The following is a 22,359-nucleotide window of genomic DNA, read 5'->3' on the forward strand; positions in this document are numbered from 1 at the left end:
GCTTTCAAGCATAACTTGAGAGAAAATGCTTTCCTGGTTGAGACTGCTTTTGAGAACATGCTGTTTATTTCAACAAGTTATAGTTTAGGCAGTACCTCAGAGGGTGACACAGAAGCCATCTGTTGGGCCTCACACTAGGCAAAAGTTTCAACAAGTACAGATGGCATATGTTGCTTAGCTACACTTGGCTGCTGCACACCTAATTAACTGTCTGGGTTTGTTGGTGAGGAGCGAAGTTCAAATTCAAAGAAGACAATGTCTCAGGCCCATGACCAACGGGCCATCAGCCTGTTCCCGAGAACCAAGCACTCTTTTCATTTCTGTTTAGAATAGGTAGGCAGAAAAGTTACAGCTAGAGCTCAAACCTGTAGAGGATTTCAAAAGACACCCACTGTGTACAGGAATTTTAGAAATATATTTCTGTCAGTCAGCCTTCTTTGAAAGTACTTTAGAAAAGGAATGAAAAGGCTGGCATATAATACAGGGGCATGGAAAAGTGTACCTTTGTTTTCAGAAAAACCTAATAAAATTGCACTGTAGGAACGTTAACATGAAGTCACTACAAAAATACCTATTCTAATAAAAATTGTAGGAGATTTATTTTCCAAACTCCTATAGATTAGTTTGCATTTGTTTTGTTTTTTGTTTGCATTTGTTTTTTGCTTATGTAGTCTATACTTCATTATCATCTCTTGAGCTGAGAGAATGGAGATTATTTAATCAAATGTCTGTTTCATATACTTTCTTGACATTTTTATCAAACTAACGCTGAACTGTCCTGAACAGATTTAACAAAGCCAGTTGTCTACTTTCATAATTCAAAAATTCAATTGGACAGTATAGCTAACTTTTTGCAGTCCTTCAGAGAATCTTCTCTAAGATCCTTAACCACCAAAACTCCAGAGGTGGAGAGTGGATTCAAAACTAAAAGCAAGGCTCATTATTTTTTTTGTTTTGTGTACCACATTTTTCTTGTTTTAAACTCTCACAAACAAAAGAACCATCCAAAACAATAATAACCCCCAAGTGACGTGTGGTTGACAAATTTATTTTCTACACCCTTTGAGCTATTTATTTTTTGTCTTTCTGTGTTCAGCTGGTGTCATGTTGGTTCCTGAGAGGAAGACAGAGGACGGCTTCGAGACACACTTTGGATTGAACTACCTAGGGCACTTCATGCTGACACAGCTACTTTTAGACACCCTGAAGCATTCTGGGAAGCAGGACTCCTGTGCTCGTATCGTCACAGTCTCTTCTGCCACACACTTTGTGGGTGAAATCAACCTGGAGGATCTACAGAGCCGGTACTACAGTAATCTATTACCTTTTTGGTCTGCTTTAAAGAAAACAAAATGGTTAGGGCAAGAGGAAATTGTGCCATTTAATTTCTTGGTAAAAAAAATAAGGTTATTTTCTTGGTAAAAAAAATAAGGTTATTTTTTCACATAAAATATAATAATAACTAGAAATAATATTTCTGCCCATCTGATTTGTCTTCTACAAATTCATTAAGCCAATCAAATCTTCCCTTGAATCACAGTGTCACATAAAGCTGTATATGTTGTTTCTGATAAAACAAAATTATTTTCTAATGATTTTTCATTTGCACATGATGTTTATGGATCTATGACTCTGTGTGAAGTCTGAATAGAGAAAACATTCCTTGAATTGTGATGGAATCAAAGATTTCTGAGCTTCTCTACATTTGTTCAAAATATACAGTATTCTTAGGCCACCAATAGTACTGTTTTCTGGAGCATTTAGAGAAAAAACAAAGTATGTAAATCAGCAAAATTACTTCAGATATTCAACAGTGTTTTTCTTTCCATTCTTTAGAATGAATTCAGAATATTTCTGTACATGAGACTGAACTTTTAGATACTGGTGTTCCAAACTCTTGAAAAGGTGTGGAGGTGTCATGCCTCACCCTGTGTGTCATGTTTCTGGAGTCTTACAGTACAACGTCTTCCATATTGGATCTGCAGTCTTGAAAATTGCAAGTGACATCATCTTAAAAACTGGAGCTAATCGTCTCATGTCAGGTGTGGTTTATTACTCACTTCAGTTACAGTATAATGGTGACGGAATTCCAGGGTTCCTGCTTTTTGTATTTTTGTTATTCTTTTCCAGTTTTGTTTAATAAAATGCAGCTGCAAATTGGAGAAAAAAACGCATGTAGCTGTTCAGCCACTTAGCCTCAGCTGATATTAAGATGGGGTCTGGTTAGCATTTTTTAAAATGGATCTCTAAGTAAAATAAAGTACTGTTCCAAAATATCCTGGGACTGTTCATCCACCTGAATAAGAACCTAGTAGATGCTTTTCAAAAGATGAAAAGGAGTTGATTTGGGAAAAGGAAGTGCTGTGGTGCTGAGGTGTTAAAATAAGGTCCTGTACACAACAGTCTTTGAAACACTTCCACAATGTGCCCAAGAAAGGGAAAGAGTATTGTACATATTATTTAAAAAATCAAAATCTACACATTGCAATCCTCTGATGCAATTCTAAAGCCTGGCATCTGACGAAGCTTCACTGTAAAATTTAATTTTGGAATAATGTTCATAGTACAAATAGTTTTGGGGATAATCTTTGGAAGAGCTCCTGAAGGGCAGTTATCATCATGCTTTGTTCACCAGCCATTCTGTATACCTCTGTTTAGACAGCTGTTTTTTTTTCTCAGACAGCTGTGAAGGCCGTGTTTCACTATCTCTGGCAGTGTCAGTCCATTAGCCATGATATGGCAGAGATTTAAAAGGACAGTGATAACTCAGGGTACCACCTGCTGAATCTGAAATAAAGATAAAGACAGAAACACATTTGTTTTGTTTTGTTTTTTAAATTGAATTGTGAATAGTCTACAGTCTGTGAGTGAACAGCACAACAGGGAGAGTTTTCACTAAGTCTTTACTCTGGGCTCCTTACCAGAGCTTATAATCTGCTTGCCTGGATCAATATCACATCTTTTCCCCCAAAATGGTAAGGAAAAACAAGAGCAAAGCAAGCCATTTGTCCGCAGATCTACTGTATTTCATCCAGGAGCTTATAGACATCTGTGATATCATGGATGAATAATAATAGCCACCAGTTTGGATACGTAATTTACCATGCTCATACTGTTAAAAATGGCAAAGATGGTTTTCTCGCACAGTTTACCTAAGTAAAATATGAGACAAGTGAAAAGTTTGGAACTAAAGAGAGCTGTCCTAGAAATGATTCATGCTGCAACTTGAATCTGCTGTCACATACTAATTCTTCGGGTTTTGAACTCTGGAATATTAGTGTGCCAGTCTTTATTCACATCCCCTCAATGTGTCTTTGCTATTGACCTTCTTGTTAGCAGGTCGTGAGTAGCTACAAATGACTGTTTACAATTGCCCCTTGATAGAAGAACAGGCTTTCCTTGTGAAAGTCGTACATAGGACTGCAAGACTTGACAACAGCGACAGATTGGTAGGACACACTGTGGTTCAGACAGTGGGTGACAACAAACCCATCTGTCCTTCAGCTCTTGGAAGAGACACTGACTGACTGCAGTCCAACGAGTGGAAAGAGCAGGCTAAGTATTTTAGATGAAGTTGTAAAAGTAAAATGAAAAGTCAAAAAGCTGCGAAGGAAGCCATTTTTTTCCTCATGTGCAGCAGTTATCTTTCAGAGGCTTAAAACTGTATTGAACTGAAGCCTTACTTGCTTCTGAATAGGAGCAAAAAAGTGCTTTGCTTTTTATTTTTTCTTCAGTATGTTATTACTCGTGGGTGGCATGGTGGCATCACGGGTGTTTCCCGGTTTTCGGGTCCTGAGTTTTATTTTGGCCTTGGGTGTGGTAATAGACCAGCTGTCTCGGAGCCAGTCCCAGAGAGAAATTGCATGCAAGGTTGCAAGTCAGGCATCTAATGCAGCTGGTCTTCATGAGGTTGATCTGTATAAAGGTAAAGAACACAGGAGAAGGAGTCTAGCTGTGTGGGGAGACCAGTCCTTTGTGTTGGGTAAGTTTAAGAGTCGGAAATGAAGTGACCAACAGATGCTCAGTGCTCACAGTTCACATATTCCGTCACTGAGAACAATGCTGCATTTTTTTACCTATTGCAAACTGTGCTGGTAATATCAGTTGTTAGCAAATCACCACCTAGCAGAGACAGCTGCTGTGTTTTATGGCTTTATCAAAAATGTTATCTTTCTACCTAGTCAAATCTGGAAAATAGTAAACTTGAGATAATGCAAGAAAAGCCTTTTCCTTGTTTTAGAACAGATTTCTGCCTTTAAGACAGAGTGATTTGGATGTGTTTTAAAGCAGTTTAATTTAGTATTGCTGGTGGAAATATATTTTATACAACTTTTTATGAATAAAATTTTATTCTGTCTATAGAGTGTTTGCTTTATTATGGCAATTACCTGTAACTGTTTTAAATTTTAATTAGATTTACTATCAGTAATGTGGCTCCATTTGTACATAACGTGTTCACTGCTGTTTGCTCCAGATGGCATTTTATTTAGAATACTTTACCTTAGGATCAAAACTTGATGTACCAACACAGTGCATAGAGCAAAATGAGGAGGAAATTGTAAATGAGCAAGATGACTTGCACGTAATCCATTCAACGCCTTCCAGTGAGAAAGAATTAGCCTTTCTTATGCATTGGAGAGCTCCATTCAGACAGCTTTCCTCAGACTTTAAAGTCTTTCTGTGTTTTTCTTTAAAGCTGCTAGATATATCATCCTTGTAAACTTCTCCTCCCTCCCTTCAAAAAAAAAGTAAGGCTGCTGTTATTTCCCTGAAAATGTTTCCTTATTTACTGTACAATTTGCTTCTTATTTTATGGTCGATTTTATATCTAACTACAGTACACATTTCTGAAGTACACAAGCCGAGAGATCACTGCCGTGCCATTTTACTAATTCTGGGATTTCAAAATTGGACATTGCCCAGTGAGCAAACTGTTCACTTGCATCCTTTGTTTTATTACAGTAGTTGTAGCTATGCCTTGGGATTCTGTGAGTAACAATTGTTTTCCTTTATCTGTGCTCTATTTATATTAGTTTATGTTATGCAAGCGTATGAAAATTGTATGGAGAAGGGATAACAAGTCCATCGAGACTCTGAAAGTGCAGTATGTTGTATATATGACACACTTGCACATGATGCACAGATTTCCTTTTACTTTTATAGCTGCAAGGCAAAAGAAGACATGGGGAGTGTTTTCTCTTTAAGAGCCAGGGGGCAAGTCAAAGATCACAAAAACAGGAAGGGCGGCAGTATCTCCGTCACCATCCAGTTTTCAAAGGCCTTGGCGTTAATATTTCCTTACATTTTAATGACTGCATCACGGTAATAATTTTGATAGTCAGCACACATTGTGTCCCAGGTCTCAAACTTGTCCGTGTTCTGAAAGCGACCTATAACACCTGTAGGACTGTAGACACCCACCCCGTCCTCTGAATGATGCTCAGGTGGAGAAATTAGTACAGTCGTTTGGCTCAAACGTGTCCTTTCCTATTAATGCAGCTCGGGGCTGCCCTCACCAAGTCTGCAGCAAAGATTAAAATGATGACATTTCTGGTTAATTTGAACAAATTAATAACTGCTTTTGCACATGTGAAACGTCGAGAGCCTGTGGTGAGCTGCGCTGGTGGATAGTCATGAGAAGTGTTGTGCCAAGGGCACTTCTGCTCTTCTTATTTAATAAAAATGTAAAAAAACCTTGTCTTCCGTCAGGGGCTTTTCTTTCTTTTTTAGAGCTGAGTGGTGGAGAATTTCTTTTTTTAAATCTTTTATTTTAGAGAACAAAAACATTTTACATATGAACAACCATTATTCAGCCTTACATCACAGGCACAAATTCCTGTTTGTTCCCCTAGGTTTTTGCAATTATAGAACTTTTTAACAAAACTTTACATTCCAAAGAAGGAAGATGTATACATTTATGAATATGAAAAGGGAGGAGACTACTGTATATAAATGTATCTTATTAAATTTCAGTTATTTTGTATCTCAACAAAATCTGACCTTAAAGGTTTAATGTACTGAACCCATCTAGACCAATATTTGACAATTTGTTTCATTTGTAATTTTAGTGAAAATGTTTTTTTTTCCATTATATGTATTTCCTTTATTAATTCAATCCAATCATTCATTGTTGGTAGATCTGTGAGAAGCCACTTTCTTGTTATAGCTTTCTTCCCTGCTGATATAAGGAGTCCAAAAAAATATTCATCAGTTCCCCTCCGATTAAAATCCAGTTTACCAAAATATAAAGCCTCAAAGGCTACATTCCTTTCAAATACAGTTTCCCAGGCCTCATGTAATTCCTTCCAGAAAAGCCTTATTTTAGGGCAATTCCAGAATATGCCAATGATTACCTTGGTTTCCACACTGTCTCCAACACTTAGAGTTTTCCTCAGTATGGTGCGCATTCTGACTCGGAGTAAGGAAAAATCGAACAATGTTTTTCCAGCAAAGGTGGAGAATTTCTAAGATAGGCAGGTGCTCTGGATCAAAATGATAGCGGGCCTTTTCAATGTGAGCTTTCTGCAATGAACCCTCTTCATATAGACCTCCGACTCATGCAACACTATTAGTTAAATCACCATCTTATGTGTGCCAAAACGTGGCAACATCAATGTTGCATTTAAAATGATTCTACCAAATGTATTTTCAGATTATTTATATTAATGACACTGGTAATGACTTCAGGATGGATGGATTGATCCTATTTTTCTTTGGATTCAAGCCTTGCTCTGTGTACCAGACAGCACAAGAGAATGAGTACAACATCCATGCATGCATCCTGTAAACTTGTAACATTTTGACTTCTGTGCAAGACTGGGCCTTGTGTCCTTGCCCGTTGCTGGCACCGATATTTTATTGATTAAGTGCTTTGTGATCTAGTCAAAATATTTCATTTGTTGTTCACTCCTCCATCACTTTTGTTCAAAGGAAAAATAAATCTTCCTTCCTAGGCCATCGATAGTACTGTTTTCTGAGACAATGTAGCATTCTGAGGAAATAAAATGAAGACAGCTTCAGAATGACTAGATATTGAGCACACTTTTTTTCTTTCCAATCCTTATAATGCATTTGGGAATATTTCTGTACATGAAACCTAACTTTTATATGCTGGTGTTCTGAACTTGTAAAAAGGTGTTAAACATATCAGCAAATCAGACAATTTAATTAGAGTTGTCAGCCCTTAAATTACTTGGTAAAATCATCAGGAGGGCAATTATAACTAATTACATGCCACAGTAGTATTTTGCTAATGACCTCTTTCATATCTGGGGAAGCAAACACCTGTTAGGAGAAGCGGGAGCTCCTCAGCGTGGCTCCCCCAGTGGCAGAGAGCGCATCAGCATTCTCTCAGCATTCACACTGCGGCCCATGAGCCCCGCACTGGTGCTGTCTGCTCGGCCGTGAAGGAAATTCAAATTCTGTTACCCTCTTACAGGGAAATGATGAGAACAAATGACCGCTACACGCACAGGCTGTATGGTGAGCAGCGGCCTTATTGAAGCGATTAGAGACAGTTTCTGTCTTTGTCTGTGGCTGAGGTAGCATGAAGAACAGTAGGCGACAGATGAGTTGTGAGTGTTGCCGTCTCAAGAAGTGTGGCGTTAGTACAAAGTTAGCAATAGACTCTTCTTATATAAGACAGCATGCGCGATTATTCCTGCTTCCTCCCCATATCTTCCTGTGAGAACTGGGCTATTGCAGGCGAAACATGGTAAATAGTTTTTCACAAGGCAGTACGTCACAGTTGTCATCAGTATTCAGGCTGTATTTCTCAGAAATGTAAAATGTCCAAAGTTAAAATAAAATCTCTTGCCTTCCCCCTGAGCTTGCACCTACTCTGCACGCCCCTCTTCATTATGTTTGCCCGTGTTACATTTATGAATATCTAGTATTATCTAGTCAAGAGGCACTCAACAGTGGGAAAAAATCAAAATAAAACAGCACAAACTAATAAAAAAACAAAACCTGAAAGCACAGGGTAAACCAGAAAAACATTTTTTTTTGACAGTTTGCCATAAAAATCATGACTGTGAAAGCAGCACACTTCAACAAAAGATAAATAGCACATCAGTAACTGATCTGGTGTTCTTGTGTCTCATGAGAGAAATGGGTTCGAAGTACTAGGATGTAATTTGGAGAAGAAACTGCAGTTTGATAAATAATTTTTTAAAGTTACCAGATGTTGAATTTTCCTTGCTTATAAAATATCTCTCTACCTTATATGTGTTATGTGGTGGATGTTAAGCTGAAGCAATTTCCATTGGCCTAGTTTCTACCATTGAAGTATTTGACATTTTAGAGTAAGTGTACATAATTTGTAAAATGCAGCCTCATTTCAGGTCACATAAAAATTCAGCTTTACAATCTGTCATATTATATAGCAAATCTATCTTGTTAATTCCCCTGATTAATATTTTGTAATGGTGACCATCAATAAAAAAATAACATCTATTACCGCCTGATCGATCACGGAAGCTACATAACACTTTAATAGAAGCTACAAATGATGCTTTGACAAGATTCTTAATTGAGACTGACTGTATCAAAAGACATTACAGATACATACTGTAAGTATTCATAATAAAGCAGAACATCTTGCATGTCAGGAGTCCTAGCTTGTGTTAGGGATAGTATAATGATTAGAAATGGAGATAGGGTGGAAGTGCATTTAAAACCAGGAACAGGAGGCACGTATTTACCTAGAGAGTTCTGGGAATCAATAACAAGCTGCCCAACCATGTCCTTAAAGTCAGTGCCCTGATTTCTCAAAAAAAAAGCCTGGATAAGATCCCCCTATCGGGACAGGGGGAGCACTTCTTTGCACAAAGGGTGGTGGGAGTGTGGAACAAGCTGCCCAGCCGCGTTGCTGAAGTCAATACCCTGGCTTCTTTCAAGAAGGGCCTGGCTGTGATTCTTAAATTAATTAACAACTGACCACCTTATGGGCCTGTAACCACTGTAATTGCTCTTATGTTCTTTATTACGTATATAACGTCTTCCCTATTTGCTTCCATTTCAGATCCTGCTACTCCTCTCATGGGGCCTACGCCCAGAGCAAGCTTGCCCTTGTCCTGTTCAGCTATTACCTGCAGCAGACTCTCACTGCGGAAGGGAGCCATGTGACAGCCAACGTCGTGGACCCTGGAGTGGTCAACACGGACTTGTACCAGAACGTCAGCTGGCCCACTCATCTCTGCAAGCAGCTCATGAGCAGACTACTATTTAAGGTAACGCACGATCTCTTCTTTCATTTCAGCATTCCTTTCTTTATTTTTCAAGTACGTCCTCCTCCACGATACTTGTTCCCTGACCATTTCCTTTAACATCCTTCCCCATGTGCTTGTAAAACTCAGGGATAAAACCCAAATAAAAAATCACAACATTGATAACCTTGTGCTGCCCGCTTGGGATCGAAATGTGATTAAACTGTGACCTTTACCATAAAATTCAAAATTTTACACATCCATTTTCCATTGCAGGGATTCTTTTGAGAGAAATGAAACCTACCTGTTCCTACCTGATTTTAAACACATTGAAGCAATGTCTTTAAAGTGTCTGTATTTTGCTTGTGGTGTTGAGAATTTGTGTTGCGTGGTAAGGAGCACAGTTCATACAGAACAAGTATCTTAAAAAGCTAAAGGAGCTAAACTCTAGGAGTCCAGACACAAAAGATGAGGGAGTTTAGTAATCCTCACACTTCTCTATTGTGAATAAAACAGCTCAGGTTTTAATATACTGTATATATAATGTGATTTGTAGTAATAACAGATTGCACAAATACCACTCCAGTGTGTAAAAGTTCATTAAACAAAAGAAAATACCATGGTTCAGTATTTGAAAGTATTTTTCAGTCAAACTTTCTAATATCCAGAAAAAGAAAAGATTAACTTTTGTTAAGGCCATTCATGTTCATTCATTTATCATTATATTTCTTCTACCCAAACTAAATTTTTGATGAAGGAATGATTTTAGAAATACCTAGGAAATAATTCCTGGTTATAGATCATGTCAAGAGTTTGCAATACAAAAGTATATGACTTTAAAAATTATGTAATTGCTATTGTCGTGGCAGTATTGTGAATGCAATTTCAGCCACCATTTTGGTTCCCCAGCCATTCAAAGGATAAGGGGGTTTTCTGTTATTGCTGAATTCTTCATTCATTAGCTTTTCAGACTTGCTCCTATGTTATAATCGGATAGATTTCACAAAGGTTTTTAAAAAAATCATTATCTTAATTGTTACTCAGTAATATAGAGATTTGCTTCCTTTGACTGTTGGAATAATTATATGATGTTTTGTTCCAAGCTCATTGGAGTAGCCAGATTTCCAAAATAGTTTGACCTCCAAAAATTGCTTTCTTCCTCTGCAGTCATCTGTCTGACAAAGTATGGCACATTGTCACTAATCATGTCTCCATTTAATGGCATGATATTCAAAAAGTGCTCTACATCATTATTGCAGTGTGTGGTATTTATTTTTTATGCACCAATTTTTATTAACATCCCTTTGGTACACCTACACCATTTGTGTTAGCGATCATCCAGACACACGACCTTGAGCTCCAGACTCTTCATCTTTACGGTGTGGGCATTCATTAAGAGCTTGTTCCTTATGCCCTTCCAAGACTGTGACCAGATTTGAGAATAGTTGCTGAATAGTTTGCATCTGAATGTTGGAGTCCTCAGTTAGTGCAGCGACCTGGAAGCTCACTGAGTTCATCTTACAGGGTGTCTTATGCTGTGCTTCAGCAGAGCAGCTGCCCTTAGCCCATTCAGAATAGCTAAATTCTTCCAACTTAAGAACATAAAAAACGATTACAAACAGGAGGCCATTAAGCACATGCACCCTTTTTTGAAGTTAGTAGTTCATGGATTCTAGGATCTCATCCAGCTATGGCTTGACAGAAACCAGGTTATCGTCTTCAACAGCATGGCTGGGTAGCTTGTTCCAGCCTCCTTCTTCTTTACCGTGGAAACAGCAGCAGTTGCCCACTACCTAGGAAGGATGACAAAATCTAAAAAAAATAAATAAACAAAGGAGTTTCAAAACTAAAGAAAATTCTGGGCTCCCATTCCAGCTGCAAACCAAGAGATCGGTCTTAGAATAAAGGATATTCTCTTGTGGATGTAAATTAAAGTAGTTGGTTTTACTTCTTACAACCTTTAAAATTAATAGTGGCTTATTCACAACTATCCTTTTTAAGCTTTTTAGTGTGTATGCCTGAATGTCTCAATTAGAACGTTAGAAGACAACAAGTATTACATCAAACATTTTAAGAACAAAATACTCTAGAGAGCGAAATACCCTTAAAAAATTGACCTTCATTGTCATTGAAAGACTCATTGTATGTTTTCATACTTCCAGAACTCAATGTAGTTGATGGGGAGCATCAAACAAAGAAGACTGTACCACTGTGCATAAATAAATCTGTCCTCTTATTGTTATATAAAACAGTTGGTTGAACTATTGCTTTGAAAGAAAATCAAGCACTTTAGGAGTTGATAAAAAGTGCTTCTCAACACTTTGGCTCTTCAGTTTCTTGGGAAACGACTTCAAACAATGGGCACATCAAACAGACAAGCTTCAGTCTACTTTCATCTCGGTTATAGGGAATAGAACTGTGTTTCATGGCTGCACATTTTACTTCATCAAAGCCATACTTAAAAAGCAAAAAAGAATACCAACACTTAAAAAACAGTCCATATATTTCTAAACTGTAAATAAAAAAACATGAAAGAGAAATCTGATGTTGTTTGGTTTAGTGTGCAGCCATGCTGTAGAACCCTGTACCCTGACTTAATTCAAAAAATGACACCATAAACAATTACGTGCAAAAGGTTGAAGACTGACCTTTGCAAATCTCTGGTACCCTGGGTGCATTTGAGATTGAACTGCGATGAATCAATTACCATAATCCAGCGGTTCTCAAACTTTTTGGACCAAGTACCACCCCTGATCAAACCAAAGCATCCAGGTACCACCTACAAGTCATGTTCTTATAGGAATCACAGACAATCTCAGTAACCAACATGAGCGCGCACGCACACACACTCACACACGCATATAATAAAAATAGCACTGAGCACTTACCATTTCAGTGAGAGGGGTGAGCCTGTTTAGTTGAGCAAAACTTTACAATGTCAGGGATGAGGGCAGTGAGCTTCAAGCACAGATCTGGCTCAGCATCCATTTTGTTGTGGTACTTTGTCTTGAATTGCAGTGAGAGCAAAGAAGCCTGTCTCACAAAGGTACTGTAGGTAGTAGAAAAAGGCATCAAAAACTGCACTACATTTAATGAGAGGACTGGGTATTCACTCTGTCTTTGGATCCAGAAATCCAACAGTGACTGTCGTTTCAATTCTGACATCAAAGTCGTATCAGATAATAACTCGAGCGACTTCTTTTGCTCAGCCCATGTCAGATCCTTGGGTATTCCTATGACATCAACAGTAAAGGGGTTCCTGATCCACTCTGGTGTGGCCTCAACTGGAAAATACTCTGAGAACTGTTCTTCTAATGACAAGAGGTGCACTGCAATCACATCATGAACAGCAGCATCAAGTGCCACACCATACGTGTGCAGATAGTTCTCCAAAGTTGGGAAAGCACTTGTGTTGATTTTATTAACAAAAAGCTGCAGCTTTTTCTTAATAGCAGTGAAAGTGCCAAGGGAGCTTGTTGCTGGTCATGCAAAAACATCTGTACCTCGGAGTGCAGTTCAAAGAGCCTCGTGAGCACTTTGCCCATTTATAACATCTCACTTCATTATGTAGCAAAAGCTGCACATGTTCACTGCCCATTTCATTACAAAGCACACTGAACAGACGTGAATTCATTGGCCAAGCCTTGATACAACTCACAACTTCGACAGCAACGGAATGTAATTCCTCAGGCATTTTCTTGATTGCCAAGGCCTCACGGTTGATGCTGCAGTGTGTCCATTTCATATCTGGAGCATCCTCTCTAACTCATGCAACCACACCGCTGTGTCGGCCTGTCATCGCTCTAGCACCTCCAGCATCGCTTTGTACAAACTCTGACGCATTTTTTCGGTCGATGTCATTCAAATTCATTCAGAAGCTGAAATATGTGCTATCCTGTAGCTCTTCTTGGTAGCGGCTTACAGAACAGAAGGTCCTCATGGGACATGCCCTCAAACTCATATCTAACGTAAACAGGCAAATTGGCCAAATGAACGACATCTACAGACTCATCTAATTGCAGTGAAAAGCATCTGTGCTCATCTTAATGCGCTCTATCATTTTACTTTTGACATCATCTGCCATATCAATAATTCGACAAGTGACTGTCATTTGAAAGGGGCAGCGGGTCAAGCTGTTTAGCAGCTTTTTCCCCACACATAATACGTGTCAGCTCTTTTGCCAACAGTAAACAAAGATCTTCGCCAATAGTGTGGGGCTTACCTGCTTTAGCAATCTGCAAGCTTGCATTTTTCCCCATTTCCCCCTAAAAGACAGTCAGGAGTCCATCTCAGAAGTTAACAGAAATTTGTATTCTATGCACATGGGAGTGAAACACGAAGATGCTCAGTGTATTTTTCTCAAATTAACCTAAAACAGTCCTTAAATATGTTTCTGTTTTCTATTGTGTCTTAGCTAAGTACATAGGCTGTGTATTTGACACATAAACTTATTTTATTAAAATAGAAAATATGAAAACCCATCTAAATTTTTCAGTGCACACAACACATTTCCAGGGTCAACTGGCACACCACCTGGGGTCCCTCTTGAATCTGACAAATCTGACTAAATAAATAAATTGAATAACATGAAATAAGCAAACACTGATCTTCTACAGCTTGAACAATGGAAAGATGACAGTGTAAGACTACAGAAAAGATTGCTTGAGTCACTGTCAGTACATGCATCTTTGAATTTGAACCAACAGTTAATTTTTGATAATTTTTGAAAAAAGGCTCTATTCATTTCTTATTTTTTTAAAAGAACATCAAGGTCATGCATCTAAGTTCTTTACGCGTTCCATTAACAGAAACCAGTTTTTAATCGCAGGCAAATATGGAAGTACAATGCAAAGAAAACCAGGAAAAAAGAATGTGTTCGCCCAGCTCGTACTGCTCCGGAGGGGAAAAACAGAACGTAGGAAAGATCAAGATTAAAACTCTGGAAAGGCATGTTAGTTTCCTGGTACTGTATATTGCCCCTTGGATGTTCCACTAGCTGGCTCTTGTAAACGAATCCCTGATACCTAATCAATCCACTGCTTCCTCAGAGAAGGGAAACATCAACACGAATTTCATCATTTCAATCTGAGTTCCCTGCCAGCTGCGGCCACATCACAGACATCAGGTGCAGCAGGGCCCCTGGGACTAATGCAGTGAACAATTTCAGACATTTCTAAAATAAAAAAGGCAATTCCTTGTGTTTCATAAATGCATGATGGCCTCAAATCACAATATTTCATTGCAAATGCACAGCAAAAGATGACCGGTCTCACTGAGACAGCTTTGTCAAAACTAAACTCTGAATGTAAGAGGTCACATTGTATATTCAAACGTGCACAGAAAAAGAAAAGAAAAAGAAATACTTCCCCTAACTCTTGTTTTCACATCATTACATCATTTCTCAGGTAAGAACTTTAAATGCAAGGGTGTTGTGTGTTACAACCTGGACTTAATAGTAAATGGCATTTCGCGGGGCTAAGTCAAGCAGAGTAATGACCGTGACGAACTTGAAGCCTCTCCTTAGGGCTAAGGGCCAAAGAGACCAACTGTCATGATTTTGATTCCCCTCCCCATTTGTGTTCCAGTTTTTCATGAAGGTGTGTGTTTAGCCATACTGTATGCTTGGGTTTCACCCACAGGCTAAACGAGCTGAATCTTTTTAACCATTTTAGAATAGAGAAGACTACAAAGGGACCTGATTCAAAATGTCCAAAATCCTCAAAGGAAAATATATAGAGTCAACCTCCTGGGCTTCTTCAGAACCAACAGTGAAACAGGAACCTGAGGACACAAGTGGAAACTACAGGGACGTAGAGAACAGGAGGCTTTTTTAAACTGGAATTAAAACGGGGTTATAGGAGCCTGGGACAAGCTGTCCAGGCATGCTGTTAAATCTGATAACCTGACGCCTCTCACAAAATGGCTGGATGAGATCTTGGGATTACTTACGGTACTCACAAAGAACCTGGCACACTTACTAGCTACCAAATGATCTGGATAATTCTCCTCTGCTTTCTCACCTTTCTTATGTTCTTTTACAACACAGATGTTTTGCTTATAGAAATATTTAATATTTATTAATTGGTCATTATTAATTTTGATGTGTTGTGGAACACTAGTTGAACTTTACTTGAAAAACGACCCATGTTTGAGCAGAACAAATTCTAGGAATACACATTTGCAGGTTATTTTACTCTTTTTTTACGGTGTGAACTGAGGCATGGAATTGCAAAAAAATCAATCCATTTCAGCACTGGCATCATGTGCCAATTATGAGGTGGAGCCAGTTCTTCTCAATATGTTTCCACTGCTGCGTGTCTGGACCAGGGAGGCCTTTGGTCTGGACAATTCACTCATTGCTGGTATAGTGGGAGGCTTGGTATGGCATATTTGAGCAAGTTGAGAATATCCTAAATTAATGAGCAACACGTTATGAGCAAAGCAAATAGAATAACTTGTTTGACATGCAGGGTATTTTGGGTAAAATCTGTGTTGCTGGGCGTACAAACCTGGTAACAGAAGGACTGTAGAGGAGAAGTTTTTTTGTCTCTAGTGCTTTTACATTGCTCCCTGTGGCTCTGGTCTAGGCTCATAGCGAGCTCTCTAATGATATTCTCATGTAATTAAATGAGGGGTATGAAAGGTTGTGTCTGTGGCAGTACATAGCTCCCAGTGAAAGCATCTGACTCCATGGAGACAGCTGTGCCTGACCTAAACCAGCTGTCCTGGTAGCACTCCAGTGCAGAGTACCTGAACAGCCTGCCAATTAGTCTTGGCTTGAAACTGACATGTCAGCTCAGATCATGGCTCCACCGAGGACACTCATCCCAGCATGGTGAATCAGGATAAAATTAAAAGAATTGCCAGGATCTTATTAAAATAAAATTTAAATAAACCAGGAAAGGTTGACATAGCTGTGCATTGCATTTTACAAATATTTGTGTTTGTGCATTGCATATTAACTCATTTCAGCATGTTTTCACTGACATATTTTCCAAATGTTGGTTTATTGTCTCAAGTGGAATCCCAGCATTTTCATGGACCATTTAGTTTTATTTCACCGTTGACTGGTTGTGTGAGAGTGCTGAAGAGCAACGACTAACAAAGAAAAATACATCTCAATCTTATTGAATGCTATACAATAGGTCTGAATGTACTTTTAAGCAAAGATAAAGGTTTTATTGTCTTTCACCAAATATAGTTTTAACAAAATGTTACTATTGAAAAAAGAAAAATGGTAAAAATGTCTTGAAAATACAGCTAAATGCAGTAAGACTGAAGGAGGTAAATTGGCCTGTGAACAACAGAATCACAAGCCTTCAATGTGCCTGCAGATTTCCTGTGAATCTGATTTAAAAGATTAAAAAGAATTATGAGCATAACTATTTCTTGTCCCTTGGCTATAAATAAAACACAGCATTTATGTGCATGAATTGTTAAATCCACAAATATGTGCAAAAAAATCTTGCTGTTCTCTCAAATATTTTTTTTCCATTTTCATTCATCAAGCCTTTATTACACATTTTAGGTTATTATTACTTTTAATAGTTGTTCCTTTTTTCCCCAATTTTTTAATTATGTATCATATTAATTAGTTCTGTGACAATTAAAAGAGCAGAGCAGGCTTGAGGAACGAATACATGGATTTATTTTTCTCTGTTGAAAGCTGGATTTGCAATTAAAATTTCTTTTGATGTCTGTTGCATGACTTGCACATATACGCCTCAAGCGCACATTAATGTTTCAAAAGATACAATACAAACCAGCATTGTGTTATTATTTAGGGCAATGGCTCTGACAAATGACCTTTTACGGGGGGGGATTTTGCCCGACAACCAGAAATGCGCCATTAATCACATCTGTGCTCAGTCCAGAAGCAATGAAGACCATGATATATAATGTCTATAACAACTGAAGAAATAGTAGAAAAAAATGTCATCATAACCTTCAAAGAACCTTATTAAGAGATATCCAGTAAGGGCTTTAAAACATTCATACTACCGGTATGTTTTGTTGGTAACAGATCTTGACAGTCATTGCTGAGAATAATGAAATGTGTGGATTTCTTTCTTGAGATCTACATCTTTAGTTTTTTCTGTGGAATGATGTTTTGTTGATATACCTGTTATCATACCTGGGAACACTTTTGTCCTGTATTCTGGAATACATTTAATCCAAATGTTGTCCCGATCTTAAATGCAGCCTGTGCACTCAGTACTTGGTATCAGGGTTTCATTAGGTTGAAGGATGAGAAATGGCTGACAAGGAAATCCACAATCCAGTATTAGATTTGGAGTTTGCTGTGATATAGGCTTGGTTTAATTCAGTTTTCACTAAAATAAAATCAAATGACCTAAACATACTGGATGTGTACATTTATCTGGAAATGAATAGGTGGCCATATGGTTTCAACCCAGTTTCATTCCCTGATTAATCCAGTGTTTTAACACAGTGAATCTGTACTGTGTATGAGTGATTTCATGTATGTTTAAAAACAGTACTAGCATTAATTGTGCTCTAGTGATCTCAGAATTTGAAATCATTAGCAGATTCCTGCAAAGAGAATTACTAAGCAAAAACCAAATGTACATCATATAATGAGGAACTAGATATGGGTCATGCAGGCATTTTCTTTCCTTGATTTGTGATGTATCTTTTAGTTTGGCGCACAGCACAGTTCTAACTCCTAATACTTATTGCTACACTTGTCTCGTAGCCATGTGTAAGCTTTCACATCAAATACTGCCCTAACAGAATTGGACTAATTCAATCTAATTGAATGTTAGCTGCCATGCCAGATTTGGCTTTCTGTGCCAAATGGCTGCTTCATTTTTTTTTAAGTGAAATTTTTTTCCAAGGAATATTTTCATAACCTCCCCAAAGAGCAATGTTTGAAGTTGGTGAGTTAAATCAGTTGTGTAGAAAGTGTGTGTACTTTAGTGGCAAAGTAGCCAACTTAAATTGCAGCGTATGTGCATAGGCCAGTGTATTCACAGTTGTGAACACACAGAAAAGTATACAAGCATTTTCTCAGCATGTCAGCATGCCCAGTAAAATGGTTGAATATATACTGTGCTGACTGCATTATATCTGTATATTTTCATTTTGCTATCGGTACATTATCCTCAGGATGAGTTACATTTCAGAACCTTTTCAATTATCCTCTGGTTAATAAACTCATGCGCCGGGGGAACAGCTGAGAAAGTGCTGTGACTGGCAGGTAATCAGCTGGTATTCTCCACTCAAGAGACCAATGTCTCTCTGCGATTCTCTCCATTCGTTCTGCTGACATCCTCTTTACCTGCTACATCAGTTGGCATATTGCTAAGTTGAACCATCACACTCACTGAAATCTAGGAATAAAAATTGCCCTCGTCTTTTCATGTCTGTGAAGGCGAGAGAAGGGGAATAACCTATCTGACTTTCTATTTTACTATGCCCTACCTTTGCATCATTTGAGCCTGTTTGTCCCCCAACTCTTGTAACAAGTTTGGGGGGAATTTTATCCTCAAGGATATCAGAGAGTCACCTTTCGTGACCCCTTTCAAATGCAGACTCAAATCCTTCTTCTCCTTTATTTAATGAGTGTTTGTGTCTGCCCCTTGCATCCTCTACTGCATTCTAAACCCATTTTCTCCTTGTCTTGTTAGCATTTTTCTTCTTACTGCATAGAACTTGGTGCTATTTACTGTAAAACAAAGATGATGATGCTGATGATTATTGTTGCTGTTGCTGATGTTATGTGCTGTTATTGAGGTTTCTGTTGGAAGACATGGATTTCTGAAAGAGACAGAATGAAAACAGAAGCAGTATCCTTTTGTTTGGCATTTGTGTAATAAGAAAAGATAAAAAAATCATGGTACATACAGAACCCCAGGAGTGTTACTACTCACCAAGAAATGTCCAATTTCAGAACACATTTTAGAAGGCTTAGTGCTATGGGAACAATGTACACAACCTAAATGTGTTCTGACATTCTTTTTTACCATAATTACATAATACCATTATACCGGAATGTTGTGCACCTCATTTAGACAAATGAGGTAAAAAAGAAAAGGTAAAAAAGGTTTAAAAACTTAAAAGTAGTACTCCTTTATTTACACGGTGAAAACGATTCAAAAGCCGCCGCTCAACTTTGAGCTTCTAATAAGAACTCATCAGCTAAGCTTCAAAATATAAAAACACCTTTCCAGAAATCACTTTTGAAAACCTCTGGCTCTTCCCACATGTTCTTCAGTCCCAGATGGACGCGCCGTTCCCTTTCCCCCTCTCTCTCCGACAGGTGTATAACAGAGGCTCTGCTCTCTTCTCACACAGCAGAGGGTGACCAGCGCTGGAAGTCTGTGCTTTCTGGTTTTCAAATTGTCAGGTCACAGAGGTCAATCCCTCAGCTTTCCCCATAGACTCTCCCCAGCACTGCCCACTTGTCTGAACTTCTAACCCTCTGGTAAAGTCATCATTGCCCCTAAAAAAATTGAAAACTTGGACATCCACCAATCATAAATTGTAAGTCTTGTACATTTATGAGGTGATTCTTCATTTTAAACAATGGAAACCTACCACGAACGTTTGATATGAGACTTTTAATCTCATCTGCAGTCTTGTCCACCGTTAAAGTGAAAAGCTTTTTGTGCACAAACATTTGCAGGAGCGAATATTGATCATTATAGTAATATTGATTGTCATAAATTAAAAACAAATATTAATGACTGGTTTGTGTTGCTTGCGTGCTAATTTAACATTCCTTGTTGTGGAGGACCACATGGTTGTGTGAAAACTTGTCCAGGAGCAACGTAATTTTGTGTTCTGTGTAATATAATTTAAAAGTTATACTGTATTTACCTTGGGGTTTGTTTTTATGATCACACTACACTTGTTTTTGAAGAAATCTAACATAAGAATTCGATTTTGATTCCCCTAAATTGAACGCTATTATGTTATTGTAAATAGCTATGTAAGAAGATGAATACTTTTCTCTTTGTAGTCATATTACAAAAGGAACCATTTGTTTTTTGCATTCCTGTTTCTGACCACATACAGTACTTAAGGAAAAATATACTGTATATAAACACAGAAAACAAGTTAGTATTCCAAGCTGACTTTCCAACTGGTTGTATAAGCTATATTAGTTTGAATTAGGGGTCTGAGTGTAAGGCAATATGGCTTAATGTATTTCCACTATATTCTGTAGGACCCAGTGTCATTGGGCAAACATCTGTCACTGTGCATTTAGTAGCTCTCCAAGGATTTTTAAAATTCTGGTTAAGTTTTCTTTCCCCAAATATTCAAGAGACATGTTCCATTTACTAAATGTGAAGGACACACTTGGAAAAGCGTGTGTGTATTCTAGAATATATGAATAATCTATTGCGTAAATTTACTAATTTCAAGTTTTGCTAGTTCCTTATAAAATTATATGCATCACAGACCAAATCGTTTTGCTGATTTAAATAATCCTTTGACATCTGTTTGTCAATAAAATACTGAAAGACATAAAACATGTCATAAAATGCTTTCCCAGTGTCAGGCATTTGCACTGTTCCTATGTAGTGGTGACTGAGCTATAAACTCGAATGTTTAGTTTAGATTTTTTTTTAAATCCATAAAACCTTTCCAGTGATATTTAGAGGGCTTCATCTAAGAGCCCCCACACTGAATGTCCTTTCATGCTCAATTTGTGTCTTCATCTTCACTGTGGAGACGAGAAAGTTTAATTAGCTCTATAACAGCAGTTGTTCCCATTACGGCTGCGTGTGTTTGGGGACATTGCTACTCTTCTTGTGTATGATTCAGGTGCCTAATTTAATGTCTGTATTTTTTGTGGAGTCTTCGATTATTTTTATGATTCATATTCCCAAGGTCGTTAAATGCTGGCTTGCTGTTGTGATAGAATGTATATTTTCATATTTTCATTTTCTTACTCCTGGGGGTATATTTAATGATTTTTTCCATAAGTATCATGAATCTGACAGGCTGAACTCAGCAATATGTATTTATTACTATAGGACTGGTAGTGCCTTAGACTCTTAGTCTTCTACTAATTTAATGTGCTTCCTTATCCTAAATACATATACCCAGCACCTTTGAATTTCATCTTGGCCTGCCTTCTTCATTCTTAATGACTAAAAAATACTTCTGGATTCCAAAACATGGTAGAAGCCTAAAGTTGACATATCTCGTTAGAAGCACATCATGGGTTCTGAATATTGATAGATGCCTAGGGGCTGCTTATTCTATCACTTGACTTAAAATATTTGAGAATACAATAAATAAGAGCATACAATGTCTCTTAAAACTTTCCAGTGACTGATCAGGTCATTGGGTTCGGTAATGAGATTTGTTACTGTTAATGATCCTACAAATAGCCCTTTTGATGTGAGTTTATCAATTGTATTTGCCTTATTCAAATGAAATCACTGAGAAACATGACCGAAGGCACTTTTATTCTAGTATCCTTAATAGTAGTTTTATTAGTAATTTTAATTTGTGATTCCTTTAAAAACAAAGCTTAAAAATAAAATTATAATATTTATAAAAATTATCAGACTTTGAAGACACACATTGTAATTCTAGGTTAAACAAAATGTACTGCTTACCATATTAGAAATACAGACTGGACATCTTATTTTAGTATAAAGCAAATACAAAAGACATGTGATGCAGATGAATAATGAATAAGTAAATTTTGTGTGAAGTTTAGCTTTGTTTTAACAAAAAGATGTACATAATGTGAGCTGCTCGAGGCTTTAAGATTGGAGCCAGTTCCTTCATTGATCAAGAATGATGGAAGAGAGGTTGTCTGAATGACTCCTCCAGAGGCAGCTGAAGCAGTTGTAATTTTTATTTCATGATACAAACATGCAGGAAAGTAGAGAAACTGCTTCAAGGCTAAGCAATTTTGTCCTGAATTCAAACACAGCTAAAAACATACCTTTTACTTTATCTTAAGGGGGTAGTCTTTTCTTTAAAACATGTAAAAAGCAATATATTTTTCTTTCATATCCATATTTTTGTTTCATACCCAGTCAATTTGGAATTGCCAGTTGTTTAAGACTTGACTTTACAGCAATTTGCAGCAGCCTTGGGTTAAGTTGGAGTCCAGTCTTGAAGAGTAATATAATTTAAATGTTTAACAGTTGTTACTAAAGTGTAG

The 22,359-nt window shown here is 37.7% G+C and overlaps 1 protein-coding gene across 2 annotated transcripts in view; it reads left to right on the plus strand.

Moving 5' to 3' along the window:
- Positions 1–22,359, plus strand: part of LOC102687911 (dehydrogenase/reductase (SDR family) X-linked) — an 80,180-nt gene that overhangs the window by 46,768 nt on the left and 11,053 nt on the right. For both annotated transcript variants that reach the window (XM_006638016.3, XM_069197236.1), the window contains 2 exons: positions 1,097–1,304; positions 9,023–9,230. In XM_006638016.3, the coding sequence (XP_006638079.2) occupies positions 1,097–1,304; positions 9,023–9,230 (416 nt within the window). The remainder of the gene's footprint in view (positions 1–1,096; positions 1,305–9,022; positions 9,231–22,359) is intronic.

This window comes from Lepisosteus oculatus, chromosome 13 (genome assembly GCF_040954835.1).
Source record: "Lepisosteus oculatus isolate fLepOcu1 chromosome 13, fLepOcu1.hap2, whole genome shotgun sequence".
In the NCBI taxonomy this organism is placed as follows: Eukaryota; Metazoa; Chordata; class Actinopteri; order Semionotiformes; family Lepisosteidae; genus Lepisosteus; species Lepisosteus oculatus.